Consider the following 18,226-nt stretch of genomic DNA (forward strand, 5'->3'; position numbering starts at 1 on the left):
AAAGAATAGGATTCCAAGGCTAGAACTATGCTGGCCTTCTTTTCAGTAGATAAGCACCTGTTATCTCTGAGTGCTTTGGGTATCCAGAGTCAAATTCAGTTAGCTGACATTCAGGGGCAATCAACATTGCCTTAATACATTTCTGGTGGTAATTCCTTTAAGAAGTACTTGTGCCTTATTCAGACAAGCATTTGTACCTTTGCATTGCGTCGGTAACATTACAGACACGTGCACTAAGTTCAGGTAGTTCTTACTACTGCCACTTCAAGAATTTGTCACTGCCATATGAACAGTTTAATAAAGAATTAAACGCCAGTTCTCAATTTAGGAAACTGGCAGTAAGATCAACTCTGAGCTAGTGTACAGAGGTATGCAGTACACAGAGTGGGCCGTGCCTGTCTTGGGAAGCTATCATAATCAGGCAGCTTCCAGAATAGCGCTGCAAACCCTTCCACATTTAACTATTGGCTGGGAGATTCCCTGGCCGAAAGCTAAATGGGCTGTAGACACATGCTCCAATTGGAGAAATGACTCGTCATTTAGAGTGGGAGGAGCCTGATGGGGATACAAGAGACTTGCTGACCATCAGATTCGCTTCACTTTGATTGACAGTACATAGTAGTGGGCAGATTCAAAAGCCACTATTGGATTGAATAGCAGCTGTAGATTTGCTCACTATTGGGCACAGGTACATGAATTGGGAGCAAGCACTGAAACTTAGTGCTGCGACCAATGGAATTCCCATGATTAAGTCTTGTGTGTTGCCCCATCAAAAAATTCATTGCCGCTTCTTCACCAAGAAAAAAAAAACACGCTTTAGCACGAAGCAAACAGACTTACCTGAGCCCTCCTCCTTCTGATTTAGACGGAGATGTGCCCTGACTTGCCCAGGCTCACATCCATCACAGGTATCACTACCAGGGTGCACATGGAAGGAAAGGACAGTCTCCCCAAATTTAACCTCATCACCATGATGTAGCACGTATGGCTCACACACGGTTTTAGGCTGCAACACAAAATGCATAATGTGTGAATTAACTTATTGCACAGCAAGTATGCAAGGCATAAGGAGGAATCACTTTTTAGGACAACGGATTTAAAAAAAAGCATTAAATTCTGAAGGATAAATGAAGTAAAGAAATGTAAAAAAAAAAAAAAAAAGTCTAAATAAAAGGTAATAAATTAAAAGATTGAGGTAGTAATGACAACAACTGTAACTATGCAGATTTGTGGTAGTTATTCGGGATCAAAAACAAAGTGAAAATATCAGCGCAAAACAATGGTGCAGCATATAAAATGTGCAAAAAATATGAGAAGTGATAAACAAATAGTGCCCTCAAATATATAAATGCAAAAATATATATGCAAAAATAAATAAATAAATATATATATATATATATATATATATATATATATATATATATATATATATATATATATATATATATATATATATATATATATAAAAATGTGTTATTGTGTTAATATTAAAATGAATGATTGGCAGCATCCACTAACTGTGTTCACACTACACAATGCAAATATAATAAAAACAAAACAATGTTGCGCAAAATCTATAATAACACTTCAATACAAAGTGGTAAGATGTGCTTCCAGGTAAAAAATAAAGAGTCCACAGAAATCAGTGAAAAAAATCTTCAGTACTTGACACCACTGTGACTGTGCTCACCAACCCTTCACCAGTAAATGTGGCCTCTCACCAAGGGTCTAAAACAGCTTGTTCCCTCTAATGGGGTATGCACGAGATGGTAACATCAATGGATATATGGAAGATTGCTCAGATCCAAAATCGGTCCAATACATGCATAGAGAGATAAAAGGAACAAATCTAGTGCTCTCCGTATGATAAATAAATCCAGGTATTTATTAAACTTGCACTTACATGAGTGAATGATAAAATCAGCATAAAAGATTCGGTATCAAACAATCCAGGATGCTAGTCTTGAGAGGATATGATGTCAGGCATGCAGGCTCCGCCCCCTATACGCGTTACGTCAACCCATAAGCAGTGACTTCCTCGGTAGGGGTCTTCAAGCACTGAAGATTTTATCACCGATTTCTGTGGACTCTATTTTTCACCTGGAAGCACATCTTACCACTTTGTATTTAAGTTATTCGGGATCTACCGATATCAGTTTTTCATTGCCGATACCGATATTTTGGCCATCGCATATCAGTATTGGCCGATATTTTGTACATTTAAAGTTTTGCAAAATAAACACAAATTTCAACACAAATCTGTTATTGAACATGTTAATGTTTATTAACGTTTTTTAACATTAAGGGCTTGTTCTTCACACCTTAACTACATGACAACTGATAGGAAAACTGCACTTGCAGGGACATCAGTTTCACATCATCTGATTGTGAATGAAGCATAAACTGCTGCAGTAGTGCACTCACTCACTGCAATAATTTTAAATCACTACTGCAGCAGTGCAGTCAGTGGCAGTAAAACTGCTAGAAACAAGCTAGACAACAGATAGACAGCGGATTGGAGTCAGTGGACTACTGCTGCAATAGTGCACTCACTACAATGATTTTAAATCACTACTGCAGTCAGTGTAAAACTGCTAGAAAAAAAGCTAGACAGTGGATTGGACTGGAGTCAGTGGACTACTGCTGCAGTAGTGCACTCACTGCCATCATTTTAATCACTACTGCAGTCAGTGCAAAACTGCTAAAAAAAAAAAAGAGCTAGACAGTGGATTGGAGTGGACACTAGTACTACTACACTTTTCAATACTCCCAGTTAAGTAGAACAATATTATACTGGAGAGAGATATTCTAGCATGGTAAGCAAGTCTTCTGTAGCATGCCTCATTTTCTTTCCACCACTGAAGAGGATCACCACTTCATCTGTCAATTACTGGTTCCTTCAAATAGAGATGAAGTTCATCATCCAGGCTAATTATTGCAGATTCAGAAGAATCCGCAGCATGAGGCCCCAATAAAAACACTGAAAATGTCACGATCAATTCGACCACGATTAAGAAGATTATCTTCTGTTCGTGGTCATCTTTTTGGACATTTTTCTGTTTTTGCAGCATACTGCTCTTTCAGATTATAAAAATGCTGTTCTGGACTTGTCTTTTCGGCAGGAACCTCCTGCACCTCCTGTTAAATATCTTCTGTCAGCCACTGTTTTGCCTTTGCCAATACATCATCAGAAGAGAAAGCATTGTTCTTGTATCGAGGATTCAAAAGACTTGCCAGCACAACATTTTTAATCTCTTCATGCTTCTCAAAACATACCGTGCCTTGCGAAAGTATTCGGCCCCCTTGAACTTTGCGACCTTTTGCCACATTTCAGGCTTCAAAACAGATACAAAGCTGTAATTTTTTGTGAAGAAACAACAAGTGGGACACAATTATGAAGTGGAACGAAATTTATTGGATATTTCAAACTGTTTTAACAAATAAAAAACTGAAAAATTGGGTGTGCAAAATTATTCAGCCCCCTTAAGTTAATACTTTGTAGCGCCACCTTTTGCTGCGATTACAGCTGTAAGTCGCTTGGGGTATGTCTCTTATCAGTTTTGCACATCGAGAGACTGAAATTTTTGCCCATTCCTCCTTGCAAAACAGCTCGAGCTCAGTGAGGTTGGATGGAGAGCGTTTGTGAACAGCAGTTTTCAGTTCTTTCCACAGATTGGATTCAGGTCTGGACTTTGACTTGGCCATTCGAACACCTGGATATGTTTATTTGTGAACCATTCCATTGTAGATTTTGCTTTATGTTTTGGATCATTGGCTTGTTGGAAGACAAATCTCCGTCCCAGTCTCAGGTCTTTTGCAGACTCCATCAGGTTTTCTTCTAGAATGGTCCTGTATTTGGCTCCATCCATCTTCCCATCAATTTTAACCATCTTCCCTGTCCCTGCTGAAGAAAAGCAGGCCCAAACCATGATGCTGCCACCACCATGTTTGACAGTGAGGATGGTGTGTTCAGGGTGATGAGCTGTGTTGCTTTTACGCCAAACATAACGTTTTGCATTGTTGCCAAAAAGTTCGATTTTTGGTTTCATCTGACCAGAGCACCTTCTTCCACATGTTTGGTGTCTCTCCCAGGTGGCTTGTGGCAAACTTTAAACAACGCTTTTTATGGATATCTTTAAGAAATGGCTTTCTTCTTGCCACTCTTCCATAAAGGCCAGATTTGTGCAGTATACGACTGATTGTTGTCCTATGGACAGAGTCTCCCACCTCAGCTGTAGATCTCTGCAGTTCATCCAGAGTGATCATGGGCCTCTTGGCTGCATCTCTGATCAGTCTTCTCCTTGTATGAGCTGAAAGTTTAGAGGGACGGCCAGGTGTTCGTAGATTTGCAGTGGTCTGATACTCCTTCCATTTCAATATTATCGCTTGCACAGTGCTCCTTGGGATGTTTAAAGCTTGGGAAATCTTTTTGTATCCAAATCCGGCTATAAACTTCTCCACAACAGTATCTCGGACCTGCCTGGTGTGTTCCTTGTTCTTCATGATGTTCTCTGCGCTTTAAACGGACCTCTGAGACTATCACAGTGCAGGTGCATTTATACGGAGACTTGATTACACACAGGTGAATTCTATTTATCATCATTAGTCATTTAGGTCAACATTGGATCATTCAGAGATCCTCACTGAACTTCTGGAGAGTTTGCTGCACTGAAAGTAAAGGGGCTGAATAATTTTGCACGCCCAATTTTTCAGTTTTTAATTTGTTAAAGTTTGAAATATCCAATAAATTTCGTTCCACTTCATGATTGTGTCCCACTTGTTGATTCTTCACAAAAAAATTACAGTTTTATATCTTTATGTTTGAAGCCTGAAATGTGGCAAAAGGTCGCAAAGTTCGAAGGGGGCCGAATACTTTCGCAAGGCACTGTATATCAATCAAAGCTCTCTGGCTTGACAGACCATCATTTGAAAGTTGGAGGGTGTTGTGTGCCATGACACTGAGGTCTGACATATCAGCAAGCCTCATTCCTTTCCGCATGTTTGCTCCTCTGTTTCGAAGGAGCACAAGCATCGCTTGGTCTTTGGGGATTCCCCATTCTTCAAGCATGCCTAGAAACATTTCTCTACTGTATTCCCCAGTGTGGGATCCTTGCATCACTTTTGTATTCAAGACCAATTGCCTTTCTGTCCATGAAGTGGCATTAGTGACTTGTTTGTTCTCCTCCTGACCAGCAGACAGTCGTGAATGAGAGTGAGTTGCCAGCATTCTCTGGTTGCAGCATAGCCTTTACTTTCTCAACGACCTTTTGGTGAATCTTTCCCAGCATTTCGCTTCAACAATACTTCTCACTCTTCAGTGTGTACCTTGGCTCAAGTATGGACATCAAACCCTTAAATCCTGAGTCAGATACTATTGTAAATGGCTGGTCATCAGTGACCATTATCTCTATGATTACTCTGTCCAGCAGTTGGGATCTTCCATCTGAATCTAGACTGACACCTGTTTTTTCTGAAACATATCTGTTATTGTTGCCTGGAATAGTGGAGGAGGTATTTCAAAATCACATTGATATTCATTTTGTTTTTTTCTGTGCTGCATGATATGATGAACTCTTAGATGGGCCCAAAGATTTAACATATATTGTTTTTTTTTTGCAGTTACTGATCCCATGCTTATATTGTTTGTGCATGTGTTGCACACTGCTGTTTTCCTGGAGATGGTTGAGACGAATAATAGTCCCAGACCACACTTTTACTTTTTCTGTCTTCATCCATCTCCATTGCAACGGTGGCTGATGCCTGGCAGTGTGGGTGGCTTGCTGGCACCCTGTTGTGGGGTGGCTGGCTGCTGTCACCCTGTTGTGGGTCGGTGGCTAAAGCCTGGCAATGTGGGTGGCTTGCTGGCACCCTGTTGTGGGTCGGTGGCTGACGCCTGGCAGTGAGGGTGTCTGGCTGGCACCCTGTTGTGGGTTGGTGGCTGACGCCTGGCAGTGTGGGTGGCTTGTTGGCATCCTGTTGTGGGTCGGTGGTTGACGCCTGGCAGTGTGGGTGGCTTGGCTTGCTGGAACACTGTGGTGGGTGGCTGGCTTGGTGTCCCCCTGTTGGGGGTGGCTGGCTTGGTGTCACCCTGTTGGGGGTGGCTGGATTGCTGGAACACTGTGGTGGGTGGCTGGCTTGGTACCACCCTGTTGTGGGTGGCTGGCTTGGTGTCAGCCTGTTGAGGGTGGCTGGCTTGGTGTCACTCACACAAGCCTGTTGTGGGTGGCTGGCTTGCTGGAACACTGTTGGGGGGTGGCTGGCTTGATGTCACCCTGTGGGTGGCTGGCTTGCTGGAACCCTGTTGTGGGGTGGGTGGCTGGCTGCTGGAACACTGTTGTGGGGTGGGTGGCTGGCTGCTGGAACACTGTTGTGGGGTGGGTGGCTGGCTGCTGGAACACTGTTGTGGGGTGGGTGGCTGGCTGCTGGCCTGGCACACTGACTGTTGTGGGTCGAACGCTGGTGGCTGGCTGGCACCCTGTGATGGGTGACTGGCTGGCACCCTGTGGTGGGTGGCTGAGGCCAGGGCCTGTGGGTGGCTGGCTGGCCCCGTGACAGGACTGCAGCTGCACACACAGGTTGTCCGAGGCGTGGGAGGCGGTCTTAGAAGGCATAACGTGTCATTTTATAAGCCCAGCGTGCGGAGACACACGAAGCAACACACGCAATGACGTCACGTGTGCGCTGCGCACAATATTGGCAACTTCCGGGGCCGATTCCGATACATCGGGGAAAGTGCATATTGGCCCTCAATATATTGGCCTTGCCGATAATCGGTCGATTTCCCCAGTGTCCCTTGAAATTTTCCCCAGTGTCATATTTAGGGCCGAAACAACTAATCGATTATGAAAATAGTTGTTAACTATTTTTATAATCGATTAGTTGGTCAGCCGATTAGTTGGCCTGCATACAGAATGCATTATTTGTTTACATATCAGAAGACACAGTGAAGTGCACATATAGCTCAGTACACCGTCCATAGATGTCAGTAAGTGCCTTAGAACGTGTGAATGTATGAGGAGCAATGCATCATGGGACATGTAGCCCTGGGCAGGAAGGGAGTCATTTTAAAAGGCAGAAGTTTTTTTACCTTGCTCTATACTATACTTTGCAGCTTTCTATTGGGGCATTTTGAAGGCAGGAGGAGCCAGAAGCATCAGGGGGACCCCACAAGTGGAGAATCAGGACTGCTCTGTGCAAAACCACTACACAGAGCAGGTAAGCATAACAGGTTTGTTGTTTTTTGAGTTTTTGAAACTGCCCAACAACAAATTGTCAAAAAAAGCATAAAAAAATGCAAAACGCATATCGCAGCAAAATTGCATGCGCAAAACGCACATCAAAAAGCATGAAAATGCTGGCCATGCACATCGATTTTTGGATGAGGATATTTATACGAAAAATCCTTTCGCTACATTCGCTGATTGAAAGAATGACGTTTGAAAATTCCACTTGCTTTTAAACATTCAGTTTTAAAATGAATGTAATTTCTGAACGAAAACCACATACACTGTCCGCAAAATTTCTTTGACCAAAAGGTTTTATATTCTTCTCTTTTGAATCTTCCCATCACTGTGGTCGAAAATGGACATTGATTTGACCCCACTATTTAAAAATCGAACATATGTTCTTAAAATGATTTTTTTTTTAAAAAAAGGAAATGTTTTGTTTGGCCAGCAAAAGTGACAGCAGGCGCAGGTAGCTTTTATCAAGCCACCCGCCTATGACAAGGGAGTTTGTCATACATAATATATTACAGTTGTCTGAAAATCAGAAAAACAGCCTTTTTTTTTTTCTTTAACCACTTCAATACAGGGCACTCTCACCCCCTTCCTGCCCAGGCCAATTTTCAGCTTTTAGCGCTGTTGCATTTTGAATGACAATTGCGGAGTCATGCAACACTGTACCTAAACCAAAATTTATGTAATTTTTTTCCCACAAATAAAGCTTTTTGATCACCGCAAGGTTTTTTCTTTTTGCTACACAAATAAAAAAAGACCTAAAAGTTTGAAAAAAAAAAAACTGAATTTTTGTAAAATCTTACCTGTAAAATTCCTTTCTCTGAGTCCTCCGACAGTCGCCGCCTCTTCATATTCGTCACATATGGGGTATTAGACTTTGCTCCGAAGGAGTAGCTAGGCAACAGAATATGTTAACATTAAAGCTTTTAACATATCCCACCCTCAAGGGGTGGTCCCCTCAGTCAATACCCTCCTACTTCCTGCAACCATATCTCAGTTTTAGTGGAATAGCAGTAGAGTATACAACCAAACCCCAAAAGAGGGGCGGGGGCGGCGACTGTCGGAGGACTCAGAGAAAGGAATTTTACAGGTAAGATTTTACAAAAATTCCGTTTTCTCTTACGTCCTCCGACAGTCGCCGCCTCTTCATATTCGTCACATATGGGGACGTCCCAAAGCAGTGCAAACATGAGGGGTGGGAAACGCATCCGCGCCGAAAGGCAACGCAGTCTCCGCATCAAAGAAAGGAACCTTACCAAAGGAAGGAAACCAGCTGGGCAACAGAAAGAAACAAGTGCTCAACAGAAGCAACAACCCAGGAAAAGACAAAAAAACCAGGGGATACAAAACTTATCCCAACAGCCAGAGGTCCCCAACAAGGGACCCTAGGGAACTGCCGCACTAAGAACCTTGCGGCCAAAGGAAGCATCCGCCGATGCCTGAACATCTACTTTGTAGAATCTTGTGAACGTGTGTACGGTCGACCAGGTCGCCGCCTTACACACCTGGGCTACAGAAGCCCCATGACGACAGGCCCAAGACGTACTCAGAGATCTAGTCGAGTGCGCCTTCACAGGCACAGGGGGAACCTTCCCCTGCAAAGCATAGGCCTGTTCAATGGTCTGTCTGATCCATTTTGCGATGGTAGAGGCCGAAGCCGCCATGCCCTTCCGAGGACCCTCTGGAAGAACAAACAAGGAGTCCGTCTTTCGAAAAGACTCAGTCGATTTAAGGTAAACCCTTATCGCCCGAACAACATCCAGAGAATGCAATCTCACCTCCTTTGGATGTTTAGGCTTCGCGCACAGCGAAGGTAAGACAATATCCTCATTAAGATGGAATTCCGAAACTCGTTTCGGAAGAAAAGAAGGATTAGGTCGCAAGACCACCTTATCCAAATGGACAACCAGGTACGGAGACTTGCAGGACAAAGCTGCCATCTCCGACACTCTGCGAGCCGAAGTGATCGCCACCAAAAAGGCGACCTTTTTGGACAACATAGACAACGAGATCTCCCTGATCTGTTCAAAAGGAGCACGTTGCAACACAGACAGAACGAGATTCAAGTCCCAAGGGGGCAAAGGATCCCTCCTAGGAGGAACCAGATGCCGCACACCCTGAACAAAAGTGCCAACCAAGGAGTTGGAAGCCACGGGACGTTGAAACAGAACGGCCAGTGCAGACACCTGACCCTTAATCGTAGCCAGCGCCAAACGCTGATCAACACCCGTTTGAAGGAAAGACAGCACACGGGACACCGAGTACGTGCGGGGTGAAAACCCCCTGGACTCACACCAGGCAAAATAGGCCTTCCAAGTACGGTAATAAACCTTCCCCGAGGAAGACTTCCTCGCGTTGATCAAAGTATGAACGACCTCTGGAGAGAGACCCCTCTCCTTCAGGACCTCGGTCTCAACAGCCAGGCCGTCAAAGCCAGCGACTGTAAAGCAGGATGGTATATCGGTCCTTGAGACAGTAGATAGTCTCGAAGAGGCAGACGCCACGGAGCGTCGACCGCCAGATTCACGAGGTCTGCGTACCAGGACCGGCGAGGCCAGTCCGGTGCCACAAGAATCACCACGCTGCGTTCCGAGTGTAACCTGCGAAGGAACCTGGACAGCAACTGAAATCGGTGGAAACGCGTACATCAGCCTGTACTGATGCCACGGGGCCACTAACGCATCCGACGCGTCTGCCCGAGGGTCGCGCGTCCTTGCCACGAACCTTTTCACCTTGTTGTTGAGATGAGAAGCGAACAGGTCCACATCTGGAAGACCCCACTTCGCGCACAACATCTGGAAGACAGCCGGGTGGAGAGACCATTCCCCCTGATCCAGGGTCTGGCGACTCAGATAGTCCGCCTGCCAATTCTCCACTCCCGGAATGTGAACCGCCGTTATCGCCGGGACATGAGTCTCGGCCCAAGACAGAATGTCGGCCACTTCTCGAGCCGCTCGGGCACTCCTGGTGCCCCCTTGGTGGTTGATGTAGGCCACCGTCGTGGCATTGTCCGTCTGCACCCGAACCGGGCAGCCCTGCAGCCGGTCCGTCCAGCGATGAAGACAGACCTTAATCGCACGCAATTCCAGAATGTTGATCGGAAGGGAAGACTCCCCCTCCGACCAAGTTCCCTGGGCGGATAGAACGCCCAGAACACCACCCCAGCCCGACAGGCTGGCATCCGTGGTGATCACCGTCCACGAGACAGGACGAAACGACTTGCCCCCGGACACCATCGGGGACTGGAGCCACCACAGAAGGTTTCTTCTGGTGCGATGACTCAACGAGATTTGAAGATCCAGAGATTGAGGTCGCCCGTCCCACCTGGACAGGATCTCCGCTTGGAGACCCCGCGTGTGAAACTGGGCGAAGGGAATCGCCTCGAAGGCCGAGACCATCAATCCCAGACATCTCATGCACGTCCGCAGAGACGAGTGCGGAACGTCCCTGAGGGACCTGACTTCCTCCTGAAGAGTTCTGAGTTTGTCTTCCGGCAGGAAGACCTTCGCCTGCACCGAGTCCAGAATCATTCCCAGGTAGGGAAGACAAACCGACGGACTCAGTGTCGACTTTGGAAAATTTATCGTCCAACCAAACTCCTGCAGAGTTTGCATCGTGACAGACAGGTCCTTCTCCAGACCCTGGCTGGTCGCAGATCGAACCAGAATGTCGTCCAGATACCCCAGGACAGAAATGCCCTGGGCCCTCAATAATGCCAGAACCGGTGCAAGCACCTTGGTGAAGACCCGCGGAGCCGAGGCGAGACCAAAAGGCAACGCCACGAACTGGTAGTGATCCTCCGCAATGGCAAATCGAAGGAACCTCTGGTAAACCTCAAATGGGGATGTGAAGATACGCATCCTTCAAATCGATGGAGGCCATGAATTCCCCCGGAACCAGGGCAGTCACCACCGACCGCAGGGATTCCATGCGGAACTTGCGAACCCGCACAGAGCGGTTCAGAGCCTTCAAGTCCAGAATTGGACGAACCTTGCCCTCCTTTCTGGGCACGGTGAAGAGATTGGAATAAAACCCCCGAAATCTGTCCCGATGAGGCGCCGGAACCACCACTCCCTGAGCCCTCAGGTCCCGCACCGCCAGGTGCAGGTCCCGCAAACGCTCTGGAGACAGTTGAAGATTTGAGGGAAAAAATCTGCTCTCCAGCCGAGAGAGAAACTCGATCTTGTAACCAGATCGAACGATCTCCTGAACCCATCTGTCCCGCACACGGGCCAACCAGGGTTGAAGAAAACCGAGCAAGCGTCCCCCCACCCTAAAACTGGGTGAGGGCGCCCCTTCAGGCCGAACTGTTATGGGCTGCAGATCCGGATTGGCCGGACTTCTGCTTCCCAGACCAGGGCTTCTTCTGAGAGCCTTGACCTTTGAACGGCTTGCCCTTGTAGTGCGGCCGAAAGGCACGAAAGGACCCCTGAGGGGGCCGAAAATTAGCATGCTTCTTCCCAGAAGCCCCCTTAGCCTTGGGGAAATGGGGCAAGAGAGTGCTCTTACCCCCGGTGATCCCCTTAATCAACACATCCAAGGACTCCCCAAAAAGGCGAGACCCATCATAAGGTAGATTGGCTAAGGTCTTACGCGAAGATTGGTCCACCGACCAACATTTTAACCAAACCAGGCGGCGAGACAACACCGCCACGCTGTGCCCACGTGCAGCCAATGGAACCAGGTCCGCATCACACAGATACATGACACCCTGGTGGATTTGATCCACCATATCCAGGGTCGCCGGCGAGGCCGAGTCGGCCACTAGGACGCGCCTAAGCATCTGCGTCCAACTTGCGATCGCCTGGGCCGCCATGAGAGAAGCAAACAGAGCTTTAAGCATAGAACCCGTAACAGAATAAGTATGACGGGCAAGAGACTCCAATCTCCTATCCGTGGCATCACGGAACACAGGGGAATCCTCTGCAGGAATCGCAGTGGCCTTGTTTAAAACCGCAATTGCGTGATCCACTGGGGGAGGCACACACCACCTTTCATCAGTGGAAGGCGAGAAAGGATAACGCAGCTTGAACCTACTTGGTACAGCAAAAGGTTTGCGCAGATTGCGCCATTGTTCCTTAACAGCGCGCTGAAAATCATCATTGCAGGGAAAAACCTGCGGTGTCCTGCGTTTTCTCTGCGTCCCATAGGCCGCCAAGGCAGCGGGGGGACACACTTCATCCTGCAAACGCAATGTTTGCTTTATGGAAGCAATCAATTCATCCATGATTGCAAGCTCTTCAGGCGAGTCAGGGGGAGAATTATCAACCCCCTCAACTTCAGCCTCCACTTCGGACCCCACTAGATCTAGGGAGGAGCGGGACCCCGATAAGGAGGCCCCCGCCATAACAACCCCATCACCTTCACCCTCAGAATCAGAGGAAGGAGCAATTCTGGGTCTTTTAGTAGATTGAGCAGCCACCAGCATCTGCACCTGAGCAGCAAGGCCAGCCACAATAGTGGCTAAATCCCCCCCGGGGGGGAAACAGCGGTCCCCTCTCTTTCCACCAAGGCGGTAGGAAATTTGCCCTCCTGAGAATCCATTGCCCCTGTAATACCAGACAATAAAGGGTGAACTGCCCCTTTAAGCAAGCGCGGCAAGCGCAGCCCACCGCACCACACTCAAGCACAATGAGACCCCCACAGGGAATATGCAAACTGAACACAGGCAATGGATAGCAAGAACAGAAGGATAAAACCTGAGGAGACCCTCGCCGCTGCCTCGATCGGTGTTCCTGGAAAGAGGAAGTGATGCTGCCAGGGCGCTCTATGAAAGCCTATGGAGGCTACAAGAAAATGGCCGCCATGCATGTAAAACATGCGGCCGGAGCGAGTGTAGGCAAAATGGCGCCGAAACCGCCGCTCCACAGTGCAGTAATGCACACATGTCATCCATGTATAAGAACACATGTCAGATCGCCGCAGCGATCGCTGTATATGCCCAAACATGCCAAAAAAAAACATGCCCCACAGCACACAGCTTTTCACACTGACCAGGCTGACACACAGAGTGTCACACAGCTCCCCCCCCCCCCCTGCAGCCCACAGCATGCAGCCGAGAGATAGGGAGACAAGCAGTGTGAATAGAGGCAGGTTACACAGTCCCAGACTGACACCCCCCCAGACAGACAGGTCCCCACATAGATACACTTACCTCTCAATGGCGTGGGGGACCCGCACAGGCGAACAAGCCGCTGCACATGAGGCAGGGAGAGTCGCAATTCAAGACGCACAAAATGGGGGTTAAGAAACCGCACGGCGTCCAGTGAGGTAGCCACCTCACCAATCATCCCTGCACCGAACAGGGATGGGTCGTTCACTGTGCCAGGAGCGTTACCTGGCTGAACGCTCGATGGCAGGCTGGGAAGCCACTGACCCACGACCTGCGACCAGGGGGATCAGCCCGAGACCCAGCCCGCATGATCCTCTTCATCAGAAGAACTAACTAACGCTGACAAAAAGAACAGCTAAGTAAAGGTAGAGAGAAAACTCAAACAAAATATCAAAAAGAAGAAAGAGTCTGGGGCAGAAAGCCCCAGCACAGGAAAAGCCAGCCACTCCTGACAAGCTAGACATTAAAACTGAGATATGGTTGCAGGAAGTAGGAGGGTATTGACTGAGGGGACCACCCCTTGAGGGTGGGATATGTTAAAAGCTTTAATGTTAACATATTCTGTTGCCTAGCTACTCCTTCGGAGCAAAGTCTAATACCCCATATGTGACGAATATGAAGAGGCAGCGACTGTCGGAGGACGTAAGAGAAAAAAGATTTTTTGTTTAGGTTATAAAATTTTGTAAATAGATACGTTTTTTCCTGTACTGATGAGGCTGCACTGACAGGCACTGATGAGGAGGCACTGATGGGGTGGCACTAATATGCAGCACTGACGGGCACTGATATGTGGCACTGATATGCAGCATTGGTGGACACTGATAGGCGGCACTGATGGGCAATAATGGGCACTGGTGGGCAGCACTGATAGATGGCAATGAAGGGCATTGGTGGGCGGCACTGATAGATGGCAATGAAGGGCACTGGTGGGCGGCACTGATAGATGGCAATGATGGGCATTGGTGGGCGGCACTGATAGATGGCAATCATGGGCAGCTCTGATGAGGAGGGCACTGAAAGGGTCCCCGAGTCCTGATTGGCATCCCTGGTGGCCATGGGTGGGGATCTCTGGTGGCCGTGGGTGGGCAAACCTTGGTGGCTCTAGTGGCATCCCCCAAGGGTCTGCACTGGTAATCAATGCTCTGATTACCAGCACAGACCCCCCCCCCCCCATCAGGAGAGCTGCTGATCGGCTCTCTACTCCTGCCTGTCAGGCACGAACTGAGGAAAGCCGATAAACGGCACTTCCTATTTACTATGTGACCAGCTGTGATTGGACAGTCGTCTACGTCATTAGGCTCTTTACTGGGATCGGAGATGCAGTGTGTAAGAGTGACACACTGCACCACCGATCACCGCTCTGGACGCCGCCCCCAGGGGCACGCAGAGAGGCCTATCCTGCTGGACATCGTATTATGGGTAGTCAGGATAGAGCAACCACTTCCCGGCCGTCATTCTGCTATATGGTGGGCGGGAAGTGGTTAAATAAAAAATTTGATCTCGTAGTCTGATGATGATATTTACCAGATTCAACCTCTAATAGTATATACAGTATATCTTTTCTGTCTCTTATTCCCAGAGTGGATTAGAGATGTTGCTCTCCAACCATATAGTTGGTTATTTAGATTTACCTAAATATAGATATTTAGGAATAAATCGCCTTTTTTTTTTTTTTTTTTTTTTTTATACTTTACATATTAACTAAATTATACACCACACTTTTTTTTTTAAGGTTATAATGCGAAAAATCAAAACAATAATCGGCCAATTAATCGATTATGAAAATAATAGTTAGTTGCAGCCCTAGTCAGGTTACGTCCAAAAACATAAATGTATTTAATGTGATTTTTTTGTGATAGACCAACACAAAGTGGCACATAATTGTGAAGTAGAAGGAAAATGATAAATGGTTTTCAAAAATGTTTACAAATAAATATCTGAAAAGTGTTGCGTGCATTTATATTCAGCTACAATACTTTGTAGAACCACCTCTCGCTGCAATAGCTGCAAGTCTTTTTGTAGGTCTCTACCAGCTTTTGCACATCTACAGAGTGACATTTTTGCCCATTCTTCTTTGCAAAATAGCTGAAGCTCTGTCAGATTGGATGGATAGCACCTGGAAACAGCAATTTCAAGTCTTGCCTCAGATTCTTAATTGGATTTAGGTCCGGACTTTAACTGGGCCATTCTAACACATGTGCATGCTTTGATCTAAACCATTATATTGTAATGTTCCGGTACCTTTGGTACCCTAAATTACTCTTTTCACAAGTGTATGCGCCCCACCATTCTCTTTTGGAAAGGTGCGCATACACCTTTAAGACTGAAGCTGTCATCACTCAGCGCCGGACTAGATGGCTATTTAAATCGCCGGTTCTCACTCACATGTGTTCGTTCAAACACCCTTACCTGGATGCTAACTTGGCTTGAAGCTTTCGTGCTTGCAAGCATACCTCGCTGACGGAACCTCGCTGCGCTGATCCCTGCATCCCGCTTCCGGATCATCCGCTCCTCCTGAACCAACCTTCGGCTGTATTGCTATTAGTGCTAAGTACCCCTCAGGGGAACCCTCTATAAACTTATACTAAGCTTACACTATCTAGCTCTGCATAGTAAAGACTATTTATCACATCTGCATATCTAGATTGCTAGCTCTTAAGACTACTGCTACTTATTCCTGCACTGGGTTGATCTCTCTTGTATGTCCACCTGCTACTCTGTCATCTGCTACCATACATGATTGCTAAACCTACCTGCATCCATCTGCTACTGTCTTACCTTCAAGTGTCTGTCACCTACCACCTCCACTCAACCTGTCTCTTAAATCTTCATCACTGTGTTACTACATACATAAAGTCACTCTAGGAATCAACTTGTTGAGTGTGTGTATTTACTAGCTGAATTAAGACCTTCCACACATGATGAGTCATTGAGGTTGGGAATGGTATCTCAGCATCTCTCTTACATGACTACTGAAGTGGAATATTTCTGCAGCTGAAAATCCACACCATACATGAAACGCAGGAGCGTTACATATATAGCTCTGCCTGTATGTTTAGGGTCGTTGTCCTATTGGAAGGTGAACCTCCACCCCAGTCTCAAGTCTTTTGCAGACTCTAACAGGTTTTCTTCTAAGATTGCCCTGTATTTGGCTCCATCCATCTTCCAAGTCCCTGCTGAAGAAAAGCATCCCCACAATATGATGCTGCCACCATGGCATGTTCAGGGTGATGTTCAATGTTAGTTTTCTGCCACACACAGTTTTTCTTTTAGGCTTAAATGTTTAATTTAAGTCTCATCTGACCAGAGCATCTTCTTCCACATGATTGCTATGTACCCCAACTGTAAATGGGAATTCTTATGGCTTTCTTTCAACAATGGCAAATAGTTGTCTTGTGGACAGATTCTCCCACCCGAGCTCTGGATCCCTGCAGCTCCTCCAAAGTTACCATGGGTCTCTTGGCTGCTTCTCTGATTAATGCTCTCCTTGCCCGGCCTGTCAGTTTAAGTGGACGGCCATGTCTTGGTAGGTTTGCAGTTGTGCCATTCTCTTTCCCTTTTCGGATGATGGATTGAACAGTGCTCTGTGAGATGCTCAAAGCTTGGGGTATTTTTTTATAACCCAACACTGCTTTAACCACTTAAGCCCCGGAGGATTTTCCTGCTAAAAGACCAGGGGGTATTTTGCGATTCGGCACTGCGTGACTTTAACGGACAATTGCGCGGTCGTGCGACGCTGTACCTAAACAAATTTGACGTCCTTTTTTTCCCACAAACAGAGCTTTCTTTTGGTGGTATCTGATCACCTGTGCGATTTTTTGATCACGCGCTATAAACAAAAAAAGAGCGACAATTTTGCAAAAATAGCAATATTTTTCAAATTTTTTTATATGAAATTCCCCAAAAAAAAAATGTAAAAATCAAAATTTTTTAACATTTTCGGCCAATTTGTTTTATCCTACCTATGTTTGGTAAAAAAAAAAAAAAAAAAAAAAAAAAAAAAAAAAAATCGCAAAAAGCGTATTTTTATTGGTTTGCGCAAAAGTTATCGCGTTCACTAACAAAGGGAAAGATTTTTGTCATTTTTGTTGTTTTTTTTTTTTTAACGCGTAATGGCGGCGATCTGCGATTTTATTTTGCGGTACTGCGACATTGTGGCGGACAGATCGGACCCTTGACTGACATTTTTGGGGTTACCAGTGACATTTCTACAGTAATCAGTGCTATATATATGCACTGTTACTGTAAAAATACACTGGTAGTGAAGGGGTTAACTTTATTTGGGAGGGAGGGGCTGTGTGTGTCCCTAGGGGCGTGCTTTCTACTGTGATTGGCTGTGGCTTGAGCTGTAAGGACACTGATCAACGGATCTACATACTAGATCCGTGTGATCAGTGTCTTTACACCGAGGAGAATGACAGGCAGCTTGTTTACACAAGCTGCCTGACATTCTCCCTCTCCCCCGACGATCGCCGAGTGACCGGCGGACATCGGGTCCGCTGGTCACACGCGCGGGGGGGGGGGGGTCCGTGACCGCGCGGGAGCGCGCCTCCGCGGGCGCGCGCTCGCTTCCCAGGCTAGTGACGTTAATTAACGTCACTCTGCCTGGCAGGGGCTGACCGCCGCAGTAAATCTACTTGCGGCGGTCGGCAAGCGGTTAAACCTCTCAACAACTTTATTCCTGACCTGTCTTCGTGATGCTGTTTGTTCACTAAGGTTTTCTAACAAACCACTGAGGGCTTCACAGAACAGCTGTATTTTTACTGAGATTAAATTACACACAGGGGGACTCCATTTACTAATTAGGTGACTTCTGAAGGCAATTGGTTCCACTAGATTTTAGTTAAGGGGTATTAGAGTAAAGGGGACTGAATAC

At 46.6% G+C, this 18,226-nt stretch overlaps 1 protein-coding gene across 1 annotated transcript in view; it reads right to left on the minus strand.

Annotated features, from left to right (window-relative positions):
* The window catches only part of AGGF1 (angiogenic factor with G-patch and FHA domains 1), a 139,953-nt gene that overhangs the window by 48,817 nt on the left and 72,910 nt on the right, over positions 1-18,226 (minus strand). Inside the window, exon 10 of the mRNA XM_082275665.1 lies at positions 841-1,006. Within this exon, the coding sequence (XP_082131791.1) occupies positions 841-1,006 (166 nt within the window). The remainder of the gene's footprint in view (positions 1-840; positions 1,007-18,226) is intronic.

Source organism: Pelophylax lessonae (genome assembly GCF_965119305.1).
Source record: "Pelophylax lessonae genome assembly, chromosome: 1".
NCBI classification, from domain to species: domain Eukaryota; kingdom Metazoa; phylum Chordata; class Amphibia; order Anura; family Ranidae; genus Pelophylax; species Pelophylax lessonae.